The following is an 18,927-nucleotide window of genomic DNA, read 5'->3' on the forward strand; positions in this document are numbered from 1 at the left end:
GGGTGTTAAAGACTGTCAAAGCATGCAAGTTTACACAAAATAGTGAATTTCTCAATAGGCCTGTTGGTTTAGCTTATCACTGGGGTCACGCAGCACACTCGCTAATCCAACTGCAGGCTGCCGCAGCTGTGGTTGGAGGGGAAGGTGAGGCCGGCGGTTGGGAGAGGCATGCTGTGGGGTGGGCAGCAGACCTAGGAGCTGTACCACCAGCCATGGGTGCAGGCCCCCGGGCTGCTGCTTGGTATTTGCGTGCATTGCCTCAAAACTAAAGATGTGGTGATGCCATGTGCCATTTCACTCTTCAGCTTAAGTTCAGAAATGATGTCTTTTAACCTTGGCTGAAGTCATATGCTCCCTCGGTGTTGTGGCCAGACCAAACCAAAAGGGACAGAAGGAAGTGTCAGTGCTGCTGTGGCAAGGAACCAAAAGCGCAGCTCAGATGTGAGGGCTGCTGGACTTTCAGCAAAGTGCGTGCCTGGTCGAGCCGGTGAGGAGCTCCGCTTGGGCTGCAGCCTGGCCTGCCAGCGGTAACACGCAGCGAGGTGCATCAGACAGCCGAAAATCAGGACTGCAGTAGTAAAATAGCGAGCTATTCTCCCTGCAGGAAATATTACACAGCCTTCTTGAACAAGAACAGAAGATTAAACTCAAAGTAAAAAATGAAATGCAAAAATGCTGTGAAACCTGGTGGGTGGTCTGGGGGTTTCTGGCTATGGTAAGCTCCTGAAGTATCCCTGCATCTCTTCTCAGGATCATGTCGCTACCTGAAATGCTTTGGGATCTCTTTATTAAAAAGCAACCCCCACGCATCCCAGTAGAAAGCAGGTGCCTACTGCAGAGCTTGCAGGTCTTTAAAAACCTTTGGAGGGGCTTGCTTGCTTTAGTTAAGAGCTTGCCACTATCCTGAAAGTGAGGGGTTAGCTCTACCGCTGCCCATCTTCTGCTGGGGCAGGGCTGTGCCCCAGGCTCTGGGTATTGCTGGGGACGGAGGTTCAGTAACTCTCAGGGTTTCTGGCAAACCCTGGCTGGGTACTGTTAGAGACAAAACCACCCAGAGCCTTCTCAGGGTGGACTTGGTCCGCAGCTGCGCCCTTCTCTCATTCTCCCTGTTGGTTGCTGTCCTTCAAGATGCATTGGTAACTGGGGCTGGGTGTATACGGGCAGCCATGCTCTTCCCACTGACAGAGGCGCCTGAATTAAAACATGCACAGATGTGAGGACATTTTCATTCCTTGTAGAATAATCAAGATTTAAAATGGAAATATGAAAGGGAAGTTGTAGCTGCAAAGAGACATTTTGGTGTGCTAAGTTAGAGGCAGTGGGTTAAACCTACTTCCAAGAGACCTTAAAACCAGGCAGCGGCTGAGCCTCGACCTGCAGCCGTTCCTGCATGAAACTAAACTCTGGGCTGATTTTTCTCTAAAGGCAGGCATGGAAAAAATGGTACATGCAGCAGTATTTAACTGCTACACTAAATGTGGCTATGGAGAGAGATGAATTCCTGCAACATAAAGGATTTTAAACAAACAAGGGCTCAAGCTTACAGTCAGGATGAGGATGCAGGATCCTTTACAGTTTGTCATAGTGTTTCTCCTTGCAAACTGGGATCTTTTTTGATGGTGAAGCCTGACCAGGGGTTGCCAGGAATTTCTTCTCCCCCTTGGGAGTGAGGGACTGTGCACATGAAGCAGAACCGGGCCAGTGCTGCCTGCGCTAGCCAGCAGTGCTGCACATCCCCATCCTGGCACCAGTGCACCCTTCCAGCAAAGCTGTGCTGCTGCAGTCGAAAGGAGTGGGGTAACACAAACAGAGCAAGTCGTGCACTGCTAACAAACGCAGTTAGCACGCACATTTCTTTGGAACAATGTTCTGGAGGATGCAAATTTTGGCGTTCATCCACTCAAGGATGAGTGAGCCGTGTTCGTTCAGCCACAGCTCCAGCATTGTAGCCAAGGCTGACTTAAATTCCTCCTATTCAGCGTCCTGAAAACAAGACACAGGTACGAACTGGACAGCATGTACGTGATGGCAGAACTTGTGAGAAAAGACATGAATAAACAGAAGTAAATAAATGCATTTTAAAAAAGATTTATGCAAAATATTCAGAGGAAAACATTATACTTGCAAATACTTATGCTTTTGACTAACTTTAGACTGGTAGATTAACCAACTCCAGTATAGTTATTCATGTGCCTAATACCAAGTCTGCAAGTATTTGCTGATTCAGAGCCCGTGCTTACGCTCTGTGAAAGAGCACTATGGTGCCTTTCCCCAGCCTCCAAACTCTGCCAAGGTTTAAAGGTCTCCATAGGCAGAAGCACCGAGAGCTCACCCTGAGCCGTGCAGCCTCCCCAGCTGCAGCAGAGGCGTTCGCTCCCTCGGGCAGCGCGGTGCTCTCTTTCGGCAACTTCTCCGAGGGTAAAACTGAGCAGCAGCTAAACTGTGCTGGAAAGTGACTGTCTCTTTGGAAAAAATGTTATTGCAGATCATGCCACAGACACATTGGGATATATCTTTGCAGTGTACCTTAGAATATTTTGTGGCTACTAAGCAGCAATTAGAGTCTTCCTTTGGAATCAATTCATTTCCTACTGCTGTGGTAGCAGGGAGGATCTTATTGAAACTCTAGGATTTTTAATATTATTACACTAAAGACTCTCTCAGTATCAGCATCTCCATGGGGGAGCATTAGCACACTGTAATGTGTAACAACTTCTCCAGTTCAGGAAATCTTGTTGTATTTGTAATAGGGCATTTGGGGCATATATTATGTACGGGACATATATTTCTCATTTCCACCAGGCATCATCTTTCCTTCTTTCTAAATTACTCTCCAAATCAAAAAAATGCATTGTATTCCTTATCGCTCAAAATATATATATATATATATTTAATCTTTGGACCCAGAAGCCAGTACCAGCCATCAGGGCTGTATGCAGTAGAAGCCAGCAAGCCTTGGTCGAACAGTGAGGGAATAGAGCCGTAGTTAAGAACACCCAGTTATTACCACAGTTCAGCAAGCACTGGTCTAACATTCTTTACTGGGGAGAAGCACCAGCCAGGACAGGGGGAAGGTTTGCTCCCAGTGCAGGGTTGTATCCAGGAGTAAGTGGGACGCCAGGATGCTGCTGTTGCAGAACACTTCGTTTGCTTTACCAACAGGAATACAAAAACACTAATGGGTATGTTGCTTTTCAGACAAGCCTCTCAAACACGAATTAATCAAAGCTCATAGCGTTTCTCTTGGTAGTAGGTCTGACCACACCAGGATGAAGAGCAAGGAGCTGGAACAACCCTGCGGATCAAACCCAAGAACTCCCCTGGTCCTCAGCTGCACCCAGCTCTGCAGGCACCTCAACACTACAGACCCGCCACAGCTGGGCCTGCAGGAAACTCGTGGTCAGCTGAGCTCCTACCTACCTCAGTGAGAGCCAGATAGGTGCAAAACCATCCTGGAGACACCCGTGGAAGGAAAGAGAAGGGCTGTTTGCTCAACCGCTCCTGCTCAGTTCAGCCTGGCTACAGGGATGTACACAGACAGCGTCCAAATAGGATGGAAGAAGTAAATGGTTATCCAGGTGGGAAAAGAACAGGCTGAACAGAGCTCCTCAAAAGATGACCGTATCTGAGCAAAAAGAAAATGAGAGAGGGGAAAAATCAGGATTATTTGGGAATTAGTGGTGTAGTTAAGGGCAAAACATCAGACAAGGAATCGCCCTGTAACAACAGAGATGGACCATCCATTAAATGCGCTACCCCTTCAGGCGGTACCCGATTTTGTGGGGCAAAAGAGGATGAGTGGAAGGAAATTTGGGTGACATCATCTGAGCGTGATCTCTCTCCTCTTACAAGTCAGAGAGGCCACATTTGCAGCACAAAGGAAACCATGGCTCCAAGCAGGCAGTCTGGAAAACAGTTAGAGGAAACCAGCTCTAGGAAGGACCCGGGAGACAGTCCTGCCTGGTCCCTGCCCCAAGGGAACAACTGGGTAACACCTGATAAGTGCTTTTAGGCGAGCTTTCAACTTGACCAGTGATAAAAACTCTTCAAGCTGTGCTTCACTGTCTTTGCTATTGTAAGGTTTTCACCCCACCTTTGCAAAATCTCTTGCTGTGCTTCACAGCCATCGCTTCTTAGTCTAGCCACAAAGGACAGGAGAACAGGTTACTGCCCTCTTCTTTAATTTACCTACAAATTAACAGGTTTTCCTCCCTTCTTTATTTCAGTCCTCACCCCAGGATTTTTCCTTTTTCTTTAGGTTAGCAGCTCTGACTCTTTCAGTTGTGCATCAAAGGCCACTGATGTCGACCCCTACACCAGTCCTGCTGCTCTCCAGATTATCTTTGACGACCTCCCTTGAGGTAAGGTGCTCAAAACCAAATGCAGGACAGCTGCAGGATTAGTTCATATGATTATGGCTACAGGCCACGCCGCTGTTCCAGGTTATGCTGTGATTTGGATCATCTGCTAATTTAATAAGTGTGTTCTCAGTTTCATCACCGGCATGTGATAATACTGAGCAGAAGCAGGCCCCTGCAGACCCTCAGGTCAGGACACCTCCCGTGCTGCCAGTGGACTGCTAACGGCTTCTGGTTACCCACCCAGGCTGGCAAACCCCCACCTCCCTGGACCGTATTTGCTTGGTTTGTTTTTCAGGCCTCGGTGAAAGAGAACATCGGGTATCTTACTGAGGTCAAGGCAGCTCCCGAAGATGCTTATCCCCTGACTGCAGGGCCTGTTCTCTCAAGGAGAAGGCCAGCTTGGTTTGACACAAGTTGCCCTTCATCAGCCCACAGCAGCTGCTGCCCATCTCCTCGAGGCAGCTTGCTTCAGAAGACAGCCAGGTTACGCTGACCAAATTGCAGTCATTCAGCTCTTTCTCCACCTGGCATGGCCCGTCTTGCGAAGGCTGGAGGACGGTCGCGCGGGGCTGGGGCTGGGGCGGACGGCCAGCGGGGAGAGCGGTGACGTTCCCCGGGGCGGGGGTCGGCAGGTGAGCCGCTTTCCCCGCGCAGTTTCATGCCTTGCGGCACGGCCCCGAGTCCTCCGCTTGCTGGAGCCCCCCTGCCCGGGGCCGCGGGGGGCCGGGGGTCGCGCTGCCCGCTCCCCCCTGCCCCGCCGGGCCCCGGGGCGCGCGCGCCGGGGGTGGGGCAGGGGCGGCGAGCGCCGTGCCGGCCTGCGGGGCCGGTTGCGCTTTGGGCCGTGCCCGGGCGGCGGCGGCGGCGGCGGGGGGAGGCAGCGCCGCGCGGCCGCCACGGTGAGTTGCCCCGTGGGACGGGCCGGGGCTGGCGGGCCCCGGGGGGGAGCGGCGCGGCCGGGGTCGCGGCGCCGCCGGGGCGGGGCGGGGGCCGGTGCTGGGCGGGCTCTGGGCCCTGCGCGCCGCGGTCCGGCCGCGGAGCGGCGGGGGCCTGCGCGGCGGCGGCGGGGGGAGCCTGAGCTGCGCCGTGCTGCGCTGCCGCGGCCGCGGCCCCGCCGCTCCCCGGGGCCCGGCAGAGCGCGCTCCGCTGGGTAAGGCTCCGCGCGGGGCCGGGCCGCGGCCTGCCCGCCGCTCCCCGCCCCGCTCCGCCCGGGCCCGCAGGCCGCTCCCCCGCCGCCGCCGCTCCTCCCGCCGGGCCGCGCCGCGCCGGCCCCGCCGGGCGATGAGGAGCTGCTTCTGCCTGCGACGGGGGAGCCGCGACCCGCCGCCCGCCGCCCGGGCAACAGTTAAGTGTCCCCGCACCCGCCGCGGCCCCGCGGCGCGGCCCGGCCCGGTGCGGCCGCCGCGCTCCCGGGCGGGGGGCCGGGCCCGGCGGGCGCTCGGGGCTTCTGGGGGGCGGCGCGTCCGAGAGCGGGGCCCCGGCCCGGCCCGGCCGCCCCTCCCGGCGCCGCGGGGGCCTGGCGGCGGGGGCGCTCACACGGCCGGGGCTCCGGGCGGGGCGGGCAGGCCGGGACCCCCACCCGCTCGGGGCGGCCCCAGGGCCCCGGTCTGCGGGCCGGGCAGGGCCCTCCCGCCCCCCCCCAGAGTGCCTGCCTGCGGCGGAGGGGCCGGCGGGAGCACCCTGGGCTCGGGCAGGGGCCTGCGGGTGCCGTGCGTCGCGGGGAGACCGCGCCTTCGCAGCGCTGCCAGCCCGGCCTGCGAGCGGCCGAGCTCCGGTCTGGTCCTGAGCTCCGGTCTGGTCCTGAGCTCCCTCCTGTCCTCCAAGTAAGATCAAAGGGCTGTGCCGGGGCTCGTGGTCAGCGGTGGGGCAAAGCCCTGGTGACCTTGACCTGCTCAGGGGTTTACTGCAAAGTGTATTAGCGAACGGTTAGAGAAAATAACAAAAGAACTGTGTTTCGTGTGGTTTCTTGCTGCAAGTGTTCACAGCGTGGGTTTACCTGACTGCCCGTTTTTCTTACCTGTTCTTGGGTTTCTGCGTATCTGGAGGTAGTGATGTGGGCTCTCTCTTTATAGTACTGGCCGGCGCAGCGATACTGAGCTGCCTGTGTCTTATGTACTCGCCTCTTGCATTACTGAGGCTTGTGAGCTTTCACTGTCGTTTCTGGAGAGGTTCTCGAAGACCCCCCAAGCTTCAGTATTTTGTGCACTTTCTCTGAGCTGGGGCATTCACAGCTTGGTTGTGGTAACGCAAGCAGAGTCCTTCAGCTCGTCAGACACGAGACAGGCTGGGCTTCAGCAGGTGTTCAGCTGGTCAGGCTAAAACTTAGGTTTCCATCTTGCGTTTTATTTTAACTGAGTGAGAATATGTTAACGTATGATGCACGGGCTCCACTAAGGTATGTGGCAGGCTGGCAGTGTCATCTCTGTAATTTTTAGCTGAGATAGCCTTATCTGTTAGGTTTTCTCAGTATACTGAGACAAAGGCTTAGTTTGAGCTTCTGGAGGTGTGAAATAAAACACACGACATCTTAGTCTTGTAGCGTGTGCTGCTCTGACAAAGTGAATCCCAGGCTCAAGGGTTCCTGTAGCCCCCAGGGACTTGTTAACATACGTGCCAAGATAGAAATAACTGAATTGAATGTCATTTAAATTTTGCTACCCTAGTGCAAGGTCATCTGTGTATGGAAACCTGTTTTGGTTTGAAATAGGACACTCTTCACAAATGCGTGTCCATAGTTAGAAGTGCTGTGAAGCAATACAAGATCTCAATTTTGCTGCTTCTGTGACTTAAGTTCCTGTTTCCATCCAGTTCAGTCACAAACTGTAGAGGTTTTGCAGCTGATATGGGGCAGCTGTCTCGAAGATGGGAGCCGGGGTGCAGGGGTGATTCCAGGCATGCCTTTCTTTGGGGCGAAATGTGAAACTGAAATTCTGCCTGCTTGTGATGGAGGCCTCCAGGGCCTGGGCCCTGACCCTGTGTCCTGCCAGAGTCTCCTGTTTTTCTGATTGAAACTATGTCCTATTCCATCAACAGAAATAGAAAATTGGCTGGGGCTGCGTCCTGTTCCCGGACGCGGTGGGAGGACCAGGCGTGCAGAGGAGTACGTCAGTGTAACTTCTAAGCAACCTGTGTTGCACCAGCAGTAACTACCACCTTTTGAAAATGATGCAGCAATAACCTGAGCATGCGAGCAAGGGTTTTAGCAGCGTGTCTGCTTTAGTTTGATGGGATTATTTCCCGCAGGGTGCAGGAACTCAGTGAGGTAGTTGATAATTTTTTTCTAGTTTTGTCTTAGCTCATACTTTTCCGCCTGTGGAAAGAGCAAGTCAGTGTCAAAGTGCAGGGCTTGTAGTTGAAGGAAGAAACAATAAGACCATTCTCTCTAAATCCCTTGCTATTTAACTTCAGAACTTGACCTGCTTTGCTGGCAGCATGATGCTTCTGTACAAAATACATCATCAGGCCTGATCTGATCATGTACCCACCAGCTCTTGAACTTGCCTAACTTGTTGAAAAGGAACACCGAGAGGGAAAAATGCTTTACAAACTCACCGTAATACATTCACTTCTGGAAATGTATTCCTTTGCTGTATGTGTGTCCCAGCCAAAGCCCAGCAGTGTGTGTGGTTAGTCACCTCAGTGGAATACTTGAAACAGGCGGTGAAGCCAGCAGAAAAGTATGCCTAGGATAAACTAATAAAAGCGGAGATGAGCTAGCAAGAAAATGTGTGAGAGTGAGGAAAAAGGACGTAAACAGACACTAGTGGGGGTGCTGCGAGAAGGGGAGGCGTCTGTGACTGCAGGCATGGGCTGCGAGACAGCCCGCTCTAGGGTGATGAGCTGCACTCGGCTTTGCCGTCTCCGCAGGGTGCGAGGCTTGGGGCGCTGAGGCAGCTACCTGGAGCTGCGCTGCCACTCGGCACAGGGCTTCGCACTGCCAGGGCAACACGGACCCCGTGTTACACATCTCCTAGGGAGCAGACCCGCTGTGCGTGTTGGAATTAGGCACTTCGCAGCAGGAAGACAGAGAGCACTGGTGAGCGTTGTGTGGTGACGGATCAAACCGAGACCCTGGCTGGACTGTATGTGTGTGGCTTTCTGACTAAATGTCGCTGCCTGCACCTCTTCTGCTCTCCTCCCCTGCCTGTACCTGGTGCCTTGCCCTGTGGGCTGGCAGCCTCTTGGAGTTGGGAGTGGTAGGACAGGCCAGAGCACCACTTGCTCCTGTTTGTGTAAAAGCCCATCAGCCCTGTGGCCTCAAACTCCCCAGTGCAAAGACTTCCGGAAGCCTGGTCAGCAGCTCTGCCTGGAGCCTGCCTGCTGCAGGGCACCCTGGCACTGATCTCTGCTACCCCCATGCAGAGACTGCAGAGCCATCTCTGCTGGGTTGGAGCAGGGGGCCTTGCTGCACTTGCTGAGGGATCGGGTCTGTGCCACGTGCCTGGAGAGATGCCTGTTGGGGTCAGTCTGGGTCTGGCCATGCTGGGCTGGGCCCGGGTTGGTGCCACAGGGAGCAAGTGGTCCCCCAAACCCTGAGCAGGAGGAGACAAAGAAGATAAGTAAGGGCCTTGGCTGAGGGCAGAGAGAAGGCGGCTGTGGCAGAGGCTGGCAGAGACCCTGAAGGCCTCTCCTGCAGCCGAGCATCAAGATCCCTGGGACCCCTCTTGCCTTGCAGCATGGCTGGTTAGAGGGGGTGGGAAGCATTCAGCATAAAGCCAGCAGCGTGGCGTCTGCGTGCCAAGAGCCCATTTTCTGCATCTTGTCCTGCAGCCATCCCGCCTTGCTCTGCCGTACGCTGCTTGGGACTGGTGCCGGCAGGATGCATGGTAACTTTCTCTGGTGGAGGCACATCCTTTGCCTGCTGGCTTTGTCCGATCGGCCCGTGGTGTTTTGAAGCTTCTTCCTGCCCCAGGGCTTGCATCCGGCTTCCCTTTGCTGCCTGGGCGTGTTGGGGGATGGATGTGGCCCTGCAGTTCAGAACGACCTCCAGGGAGCATGCTCCCAACTAATGGGAAAAATGTTCCTCTTATTGTTTTGGGCTGTTCCCAGAATAACCCTGCAGCGGGCGGAGTGGCGGAGGCCCTTTGGCAGAGCTCGGCAAATGCAGCTTAGTGCGGGATGGTGAAAGGCCATCTCCTGGTCAGCTGGTTTGAGTTCTCAGCCACCACGACGTTAGGTGGGCGTATAGGTCAAACGTGCGTTGTTTGAAGAGACCTTCATTAAAATAACAAGCTGTCTAATAGGAGTATTTATAGAATCCTGCTCCTTAATTTAATCTGTTCTTTCACTGTTTGTTTTTTATTTTTAAGTTCAAAGGCACGATAGAAAAGAAACCAAACTTTGCAGATGCCCTGGGGGAGCAGTGCAATGTAACTAATCGCCTATATGATTGTCCAGCCAGAGACTCCCCTCTGACCTATGCAGAGTTCACAAAAACATTTATCCGAGTGTGCAAACTGATCGCTGCTGCTCCATATCTGTTCCAGATGCATCCCTGATGCCACCCGCACAGCGGGAAGCTGCCCTGAGCAGCTGGCCTGGTGCGGCAGAGCCTTGCCGTGCTGCAGTGGCCGGGCACGGGCCCAGCCGCCCTCAAGCGCTGCAGCCCCAGCCCTCCCGCTGCGGAGCAGGGCGCGCTGCGCTGGTGCCGCGTTGCATCTTACCCTGTGGCTTCCGCCTCATGCCCTCTCGAGGCGGAAAGCCCCGTTCTCCGTGCTCAGCTGCTGCCGCCATAGAAGGGCTTTGTGTGAGCCGGCACAAAGTGAGGATTGATGCCGTTTCCCCTCCCCCTGCCACGCCAAGCGGGACCGCAAATGGCTCTGACAAAGGTGCCCTTCTTCCTCCCGCCAAGGATGGGGTGCCGCCAGGCTGAAGGGGTCTGCCCAGCAGCACAGCGCTGCGGGTAGAGGCACCCACTCCCCTTCCTGCGGTGGTGCTGGGGACCCCCAGGGCCCCATTCTCGGCCTTTCCCAGGCCGACCCTGCTGCTGCTTGGGTTCCTGCTGGGACAGCTGGGCCTCCCCGCAGCAGGCCCCAGTGGGGTGAGCTGGGGCCTGGGCAGCATTCAGCAGCAGGTCGCCGGCCTGCATTAGCCCTGTCCCTGCCATCACCGCTGCAGAGAGGAAGGAGTGCCAGGGGCTCCCTGCCCTCCTGGACTCTCCCAAGGCCTGGAAAGGGGCACAGCCCCTTTGCTCCCCTCCCTGAAGTGAGGTGTCGGTGCCATCCTGGCTGCCCAGCTCCCCCCGCCTCTGCGGAGTGAGCCAGTGCTTCATCAGGGTGGGTTTGGTGGAGGCCAGAGACGCAGATCTGCTTCCCCACAGTGCAGCTGCAGCTGTGCTGGAACCTGCCTTGTGGTGTTCTTAGCGTGCTGGGGAATATCATCACTTACCTGGATTTCAGTTCAAAATGGCCTAAGAGAAGCTTATATCAGCATTCATTATCTCCCAGCTCCTCCCAATGCGTAATAACAAGTCATCGCATTATTGAGAGTGACTTGGAAAAGTTTCAGGAAACGTGCATCTGTATGAAGAACAGATTGTAAGTTCTTTGTTAAATTCACGTTATGTTTGCTCGGTACTGTGCATTTTAGGCAATGAGTTCTGGATTATTTGCAAGGCATCTGGATTAGCTGGTGGAGCAGCGCAGGCAGCAGTGCGGGGTTTGTCTGGGCTGTGCCGGGTGCCATCAGCGTTCCTGCAGTAGGGTCCTCTGCTCCTTGCCTGCCCTGAGGACAGGGAGCCCGTCGGGAGGGGAGGGTGAGCCCCTACGGCTCAGGGTGCGCTTCTCAGGGTGTGCTTCTCGTTGTGCTTTGGAGGCTTAAACTGCATAGGGAGCAAAGTGGCTCTGCTTTGCTCTGTGCGTGCTGGATGCTTGCCTAGGTGCCAAAGCAGAGCTCTCTTCTGGGTTTGGTTCATCGGCAATAGTGTTTTCACCATTACTGGTCACTAGCTTCTGTTATTTTGGACTCCTCAGGTAGTCTGGCTGTTCGTGTGACATTATTATTATTTACATAGGGCCCAGACTTGCTCTTTTTTATTGCCTGCAGCACGATGTTTGTTCAGACTGGGCATTGTGAAGTGTAAACCCAGGTCCCACTGGCACCAGCACTCACCTCTGCCTTTTCTAGAAGCAGTAAGTAACCAGCCATCTCCATGGCCTAGAAATGCTGGGGTTTAATTGCTCTGAGGAGGGAATTGAATTAGGTAGCTCTGGTTCACAGCTTGTCTGGCTGCGCAGCAGTGACGCTTATTTACACAAAGCACTGCCTTTTTATGTCGGGGTGCGTGGGGGGCGGTTTCCTGGGGCATTCCTGCCTGAAAGCTAGAGAAGACTTGCCCTAACTGGCTGCCTCTGCAGGAGACCACATGCTGAGGCAGTGGCACCTTTCCCCATCCTTCTCCTCAGCAAGTTGTTTCAGTAGCTCTGTTGTCCTCTCCTCCTGCTTCCTGCAACAGCATCTCTCCGGAATTGGTTGGTCTTACCTGCTTCTATCCCTTTTTGTCTATCTCCCTCCTCTGAAGTACTCGGTGATGTCTCCTCTCTCCTGGAAGATGCTCAGGCCTCTTCAAGGCCTCTGTCTGCTTTGCATCAGCCATCCTCTACTGCTTCATCTGTGTTCCCCTGGTGTTAGGCTCTCTGCAGCAAGTGCGATTTTGCATACAGCGCCAGATACATCTGTGCTGCTACCTGAAAACAGTCTGGTTCAGGAGGGTGCGATGTGCCTGAAGACTCGTGGGGGAACCCCCAGCGTGTTTCACGCCTGTAGTGGTTGGGGAATCTCCCAATGAAGCCATTAGGAGCAGATTTCTTGCTGCTTAAAATGGCAGAGCTGCTTCTGTCAGCCTGACTCAGGGATGAAATTTGCTCTCTGTTTTGGAGGGAAGGGAATGAGCTTGGGTTTTCCCATCGTTGCTAGATGGAGACCAGCCCATGCTAAGTATCCTGGAAACAACAAAATTAATCTCGGAAGAGGCTGCTGGCCCAAATTCCAAACGTATTGGGCATTGCACAAATGTACCCTCTTATCAAAAGCAAATGAAAGTGCAGAAGGTGTGTCTGGCCTAATCCTGTGTTTAACTTGGCAGTCTGTGGTGTGTCAGCACAGGCACTGTGGCATGCATGCAGGCTCTTGGTGCTCTCTGTCTTCTGCTGGTGTGTGCTGCCAAGCAGCCCTTTAATTCTGCTCCTTTCTTTCAGGATCAGTCCATAATGCCTGAAGTCCGAGACCTCTCAGATGCCTTGCCCGACTTGCCGATGGATCCCATCACGGGTGTTGGTGTGGTTGCATCCCGGAACCGAGCACCAACAGGTTATGATGTAGTAAGTAGAGCTATTTCAGCTGCTACTGCTAATGCTTTGGTTCTGCTCTAATGAGGCTTGGCTTTGCTGGGAACAGCATCTTTTCCAGAGAGGGCTTGCCTTCAGATCTGTGCTTTAAGAAGTAATTTGATATCCAGCTGCCCACCTCTCAGCCCACAGCACTTAGTGCTTTCCCTCAGTGGAGGTTTGTGGGTGCAATCGTGCTACTTCATCTGTGCCACTCCAGAGGAGCATAATTACCTGGAGGAGGGGTTTTCAGAAACAGCTGGCCACTGTGGCATGCAAATTTAATAATCCTGGTAACATTCATCCTGCAGGAGTCCTAAGTATTGCACAAATTGTATTTCTGAATAAATGGATCCCGCATCAGCTGTTTAATCCCACATATCAGCACAATGATGATGAGAAGCTCCAGAATGGGAAGCAAAGAGTTTCACATCCAGCTGAAATTGCAAGGATGATTTTGATGGACAGAATGCAAACCTCTAAACTAAGCTTTGGCAGGAGGCTGGGCAGCATGAAAAGGCAGCTGGATACAGCAAAGATGAATATGTGAATGGATCAAGGGAGGTCACTGTTTAACAGCTGCTTGTTCCTTGGATTAGATGCTGTGTAACCAACGGCATGATTTTTCTCCTCGTAGATTAGTGTCCCAAACAGTGAAATATCATAAAATGCTGACCTTGCAGAGCTCTATATGGAAAGATTTGGCCCGTAGTCCATCTGCTCATTTTCTGTGTATCCTGCTCCAACTATGCTACATCATACCTTGGGTGTCCAGGGTCGCACAGCTTGCATGGTCGGGAGCCGAGACCAGTTGACTTAGGCTTTGGTCACACCTTTTCTGCTCTGGATCATTGCATAGCCTGTTCAGTGTGAGAAGGAAGAAAATGGATCAAGCTGAAGTAAGGACATGAGGGAGAGAATTGTGAAAAGGCTCCTTAAAGACCTGGAAGGTTTTTGCATTTACTGCATTTTTGAGTGCTGATTGCCTGTGTGAGCCAGGCTGTGTAATTAGCTGCTTGCCCTGATAAAGAAGCATGGGACAATGTGAGAGTTGTGATAACAGAATTGCATTCTGCCTAAGTGACTGGGCAGAGAGAGCGCTCACCCCAGATAGCCTGTCTGTGGTTTAATAGGGAGCTTCGGCGCTAACTCAGTTTAAACTAAACAAGATGAAAGAGTCTTCCTGTGGCTTAATCCAATTACGGTGGTGTTGTAATAATGCTTGCAAATGTGGGTCGCTCTCTCCTGGGGGGCACAGAGAGGAGGCTGCCTTTCCTCTCGTTCTTCTGCTTTCCTCTCTGTTTACAAGCAGCTTTTCTCTGACCCTGGGGACAGCAGTCCCCGCTGCAGGCTGTGGGCAAGTGCCCGCTGTCTGCAGTTGTCTTACCCTAAGCATGGCGTCCACATGCTTACTCCTTCAGCCTCGTGTATGGCAAATCAGCAGTCCGGCTCTGTGCCTGGATGCTGCAAGCCACAGTCAGTGTCCTTTCCACCGTACAGCACCTGCTGTGGTGGGGCCGCTCTGGGTGACAGGGTGTCCTGGTGCCCAAACCCACAGGATGGTGGCACGCAGGGCTATGCTTTTCTTGCCTGGATGTCTGGGACAGTGGCTCCTCTGCGCAAGTCAGGGCTCTGGAGCAGCGCGCAGTATGTGGGGTTGCCACTTCCGTGTGACCTCTCTGGAACCCAGAAGCCGAGTATGGAGAAGTGCACTTCTCAGTGCAGCAGAGGAAGTCGTGTTCTGAGATGTGGGCAACGTGTGGACTTGGGCGGTCTCAGGCTCTGTTTCTCCGGATACGCAATTTCCCTAATGAAATGCCAATAGTTGATGGTTGCTTCAGGGTGTAAAGCCTTGATGAAGGCAGCTGTGGCAGCTCCATCCTAGGAGTGTACTCCCTAAAGCCCTAATAGTTAGAGGTTCAAACTGCACCCTGAAAAGGAGAACCACTCTCATCTTTTGGGAAGTGTTAACACAAGTTTATCTTGAGATGTTGTTGTAGTCCCCTTAGGGGTCTGATAGCTTTGCCTTTTACTACAGCATTGTGGAGCATTCAGTTCCATGGGTGGATTCAGAGTTGCATGGGAAAGTATTTCCTCTTATTAGTGATGAATTTGACATCGTGTAGTTTTGCTGATGGTTTTGAGTTTTGTGATGGTGAAGTACCCACTTCTCTCTTTCTGAGACAGCTATGTTATTTATAGGCTTTACCCAGTTTCCCTTTCATTCATGTCCTTTCTCCAATAAGCAACCATTGCCTTGTTATTTTCCTTCCTTTTCCCTTTGCTTCTCTTTAAACCAAACAAGCAAAGGCATGGGTGCTTTCAGGCCAGGTGTAAGTTAAATGCCCAGGGGATGTCCTGGTCTGTTTCCCAGGTTCACCTGGAGCCCCAGGGTTTGGCACACCGCCCAGCTGGAGGTGGTGGTGCGGCAAAGCCCGGGGTACCAGACCCGGGGGAATCTTGGCGAATGGGTCAGAGAATTTCTCCCTCGGTAGTTTTCTAATTACTCAGAAATCTCCATTGCCTTTCTGTCTGCTTAGAAGACAGCTACTGATGCTTGTAATGACTAGCCAGGTCTTTTAACAGCTGAAGCACCAAAGACTTGATTTTTGCCAAAATGTACAGAGTGTGTCTGAACTTAGATTCCTGAAAATCTGCCCAAACTGGCAAGACGGAGTGTATGGGTGGGGAGGAGAGGTGGGAGGCAGGGAGCCTGGGGTAGGAGAGAGGTGTGGTTCCCGTGCAGCCGCGTTCCTTGCTGCGGGCTGAACGCCAGCTCCACAGTGGGGTTTGCTTTGGGGCAGGAGCCCAAGCATGCTGCTCACCCAGGACCGTGCTGGAGCAGGGACGGCCCTGCACACCACCAGTGGGGCAGACTCACCCTGTGGGGCAGGCGGTTTGGTGGGCCCGTTTGCCAAAGGCCTGGCCTGCGGTAGCAGTAACCCCATACTGACTGCTGGGCAGCAGGTAGATCACCCTGCACTTGGAGGGGTGGGCTGGGAGATACCTTCCTTACTGGGTGTCACTCCATCGAGTCCATCTGTTTGTAGCACACGATCAAGGAGTGTCTTCCCCCAGCTCTATGAGGAGGAGGACCATTCCTTGTGCCTGGGGCGCTGGGTGCCAGTGCCGGGTGCTGTGTCCTTCATCCCACACGTTCCTCGCCTCTTAGCCAAGTGGAGGGCTTGGCGAGCTGGGGCTGCACAGCGCTTGTCCTGCTGGACAGGTCTGCCTCAGCCTCTCCAGGTCAGCCTCCTTCCCGTGTTGCCCCACTGAGAGCATGCTGCCGTTGTGAAGCAGCGCTGCTCAGGCAGAGCTCTGCTTCGAGAGGTGGTGGGGATCCTCCTTGCCTGTAGGAGCCCAGCAGATGATGTAAGAAGTTTCCTGTTTATATTGCTTCGTTTTCTTTCCCTATGAGTTTTCTGACAAGTTAATGCATGCTTACATTCTCCAGGCTTGGAAAAAGTCTTCAGCAGGATGGTGCGGAGGCAGAGCACTCAGGGTTAGTTGCTGGGGATGGCGCCTGTGACTGTTGCATTTTGGCAGAAGCAAAAATGGTTTTGCTGGCGTTCCCATGGAGCCCTGGGGCTGGTGAGCTCTTCCCCTTGGCTGATTTCTGCTGTGCTGCTGGCACCCTCCTGCGAGGCGACGCGGGTAGCACGGTGCAGCCTGCCCGGTGCTGCTGGGGCAGGCAGCAGGGCAGCGACCTGCAGCTCAGCTGGGTGGGGAAGCATTGGAGGGGCCCGAATGGCTGCTCAGCAGGGACCCTGTCCCCGAGGGGCAGCGCTGTGGGCCAGGCCTGGCACTGCAGGCTCCCGGGAGCCAAGGATCCGGGTCCTGCCGTCAGCTGCTGGTGGTGCCCGGCTTCTGCCCTGTCCAGGCCAGCCGTTGGGTGGGAGCGGGAAGGGGAGTGCAGGATCGGGAAGGGGAGTGCAGGATCAGCCTGGACCTCTGGGCTTCCCTGGAGGTGGGCCGGGTGCCTTGCTGCGTGGCTCCTGACGGAACCAGCTTGGGTCTTTCTGCAAGGTATTTGATGGGTTAGAATGGCAGGGTTGTTCCTAAAAGGGTTGGGTTTTTTCACTTTTTTTCACTGTTAAGTCAGGGTATAACAGTGCCGGGCCACCCTTCCTTTGGAGGGGCGGCAGTGCCAGCTCACCGGCCCTTCAGATATCTCATCCAGCTGTGCCCTGGGCAGTGAGTTGTAGAGGAGATGATATCAACTGAAGTGATGTACTTGCACCTCAAAAATTATTTGGTATTGTTGTAAGTAATGTGAAGGTCCTAAAGGTTACAGAGGTTAGATAAAAAGTGCATTTGACAGCAACTTGTATAGCACCAATTTTACAGTTGCAGACTGGGTCTATTGCTGCCTGTTGAGTTTTGAGCATCTTTAATATGGGAACAAAGAAAACAAAACTGGCTAACACAAGAAAAACTGAAACATAGAACTCGAAGCATATTAATTAACGAAGTGATTAAATCTGGTTGTAGTCCCTCAAACTGTTTCTAACAAGGGCTGGAGTTCAAGCCAAGTGTCCCTATATGCCAACAGTTTTTTCTAAGCAGTCTGTTTTCTGAGTATCTTTTCACCAGGACTGACTTACCCATAGGGGAGGGAGATGTGCATGGATTTTATATATTCCTAAACTAGCACTTTAGGAAGGAGTTGAATTCAAGGAGTAATAAAGAAAAAAAAAATCCCACCAAAGTCCTGTTTTAAAACTTTACTATTTAAAAATGATGCACGTTTCTTTGCAGAAGTCTGACAGCAAAAGTTGTGTGTTGTACAGGGGCTTGTGAACAGCAGTTGCCAAAATGTGAAGAGCAGCCAACGCACTTTGCTCCCTTCACTGATCAGACAAGAAACACACTTTTTCTCTCCTGCACTTCGGATAATTGGAGGGTCTTGTCAGCACCCATCTCTTGCTTTCTGTGCCCTGCACAGAGTCTCTGCTCAACAAAACATGGGTGCAAAGAGTAACGACAAATGTCAGCTCTTTGTTATCAGGCTGCTCTGGGGCCAAGGTCTTACTCAATTCAGTGAGATTAGACTTGGAAGAGCTGCAGTGGAGTGGTTTGCCCCCATCTGAGAGGCATTAGGCAGAAGTTCAGCTGTGCTTCTGTGTAGCTTCAGACCACACTAGAGTCTCCTGTTGTGAGCCATCAGTTGGGCGTTAGTCTGGTGGGGTGATCTTATTTCTGCTACCCCTCTCCTTGTGTTTGCTTTATTGTCTCCTCTCTTATTCAACAACAAACCTTTTGGGGCAGGGGCTCTTGCCAGCTTGCACCGTGCAGGGCAAGTGCCCAGCTGCTAATAGAGCAGAGCCCTTTCCCTGGGTGTGGTGCTGCCTCGTGCCTGCTCCTTGAATCAGCTTGAAGGCAAGATCTCCTGCCTTTCTCTTCCCGCACATGCCTCTGTCTCTTCAGTGGAGGGCCCGGGGTTTGTTTCCTTTGCCCTCTGTGTGCTGTGTGCCACTGAGTTGACTGGACGCAGGGTTGCATTGGAGAGGGACGTTTGCAGGGCACATCCTCACGTGTGGCGCTGCTAAAGTCTGTGCGTGACCACGGCTTTCCCCAGCTGCTGGAAGCAGCTTTTTGGCCTGGGAGCCAGAATTCCTCAATGGCTTTTCTATGAAAATAATACTGAGATTGGGCAGTTTCCGTGCTTTGTCTACATGGACCTCTCCTCACAGCTTGCCCTAGTGCGCCCTTGTGTGTGGGGTGGTAATGAGAGCCTCGATATGCTGACTTTTTCCAAAGTATTGTTTGGAGGCCGTAACCAAAGTTGCTGTTTCCTCATTAGAATAGCTTTTGTCAGAGCATCTTTAATCAACAGACTCCCGAGAGACAGCATTTTTAGAACTTCTTTTTATACCTCCTCTTGAAAGTTCTTTGCACTGCACCTCGTGAAGAAACTAATGACATGCTGTGAGAGTTTGGGCTACCGTTAATTAGAAGAGGTCTGAGGAAGAAGTACTGCACATATATTAACTTTATCTTGGCTCACACGTCTCCTCTCTCCCTCTGTCTCTTCTTTCCAGGTTGCACAAACAGCAGATGGCTTGGATGCTGACCTCTGGAAAGATGGCTTATTTAAATCCAAGGTCACACGATACCTGTGCTTCACGAGATCATTTTCAAAAGAAAATGTAAGTCCGTTTGCTGAGTGTCTGCATCATTTGCATCTGTGCCTGGTATGTTCTTACCCATAAGATGATTCATTTCATGGAGCCAATTATAATTCA

At 53.1% G+C, this 18,927-nt stretch overlaps 1 protein-coding gene across 5 annotated transcripts in view; it reads left to right on the forward strand.

Moving 5' to 3' along the window:
- The first annotated feature begins 5,478 nt into the window (after positions 1 to 5,478).
- The window catches only part of MVB12B (multivesicular body subunit 12B), a 64,394-nt gene continuing 50,945 nt past the window's right edge, over positions 5,479 to 18,927 (forward strand). Inside the window, exons 1-4 of one of the 5 annotated variants that reach the window (XM_059828792.1) lie at positions 5,479 to 5,508; positions 11,403 to 11,488; positions 12,554 to 12,676; positions 18,724 to 18,831. In XM_059828792.1, coding sequence (XP_059684775.1) covers positions 12,566 to 12,676; positions 18,724 to 18,831 — 219 coding nt within the window. In that variant the 5' untranslated portion in view covers positions 5,479 to 5,508; positions 11,403 to 11,488; positions 12,554 to 12,565. Of the gene's footprint in view, positions 5,509 to 5,639; positions 5,703 to 11,370; positions 11,489 to 12,553; positions 12,677 to 18,723; positions 18,832 to 18,927 lie in introns of those variants that run through there. The other 4 variants (XM_059828791.1, XM_059828793.1, XM_059828789.1 and 1 more) reach the window with 4 other exon arrangements.

This window comes from Gavia stellata, chromosome 24, assembly GCF_030936135.1.
Source record: "Gavia stellata isolate bGavSte3 chromosome 24, bGavSte3.hap2, whole genome shotgun sequence".
Taxonomy (NCBI): domain Eukaryota; kingdom Metazoa; phylum Chordata; class Aves; order Gaviiformes; family Gaviidae; genus Gavia; species Gavia stellata.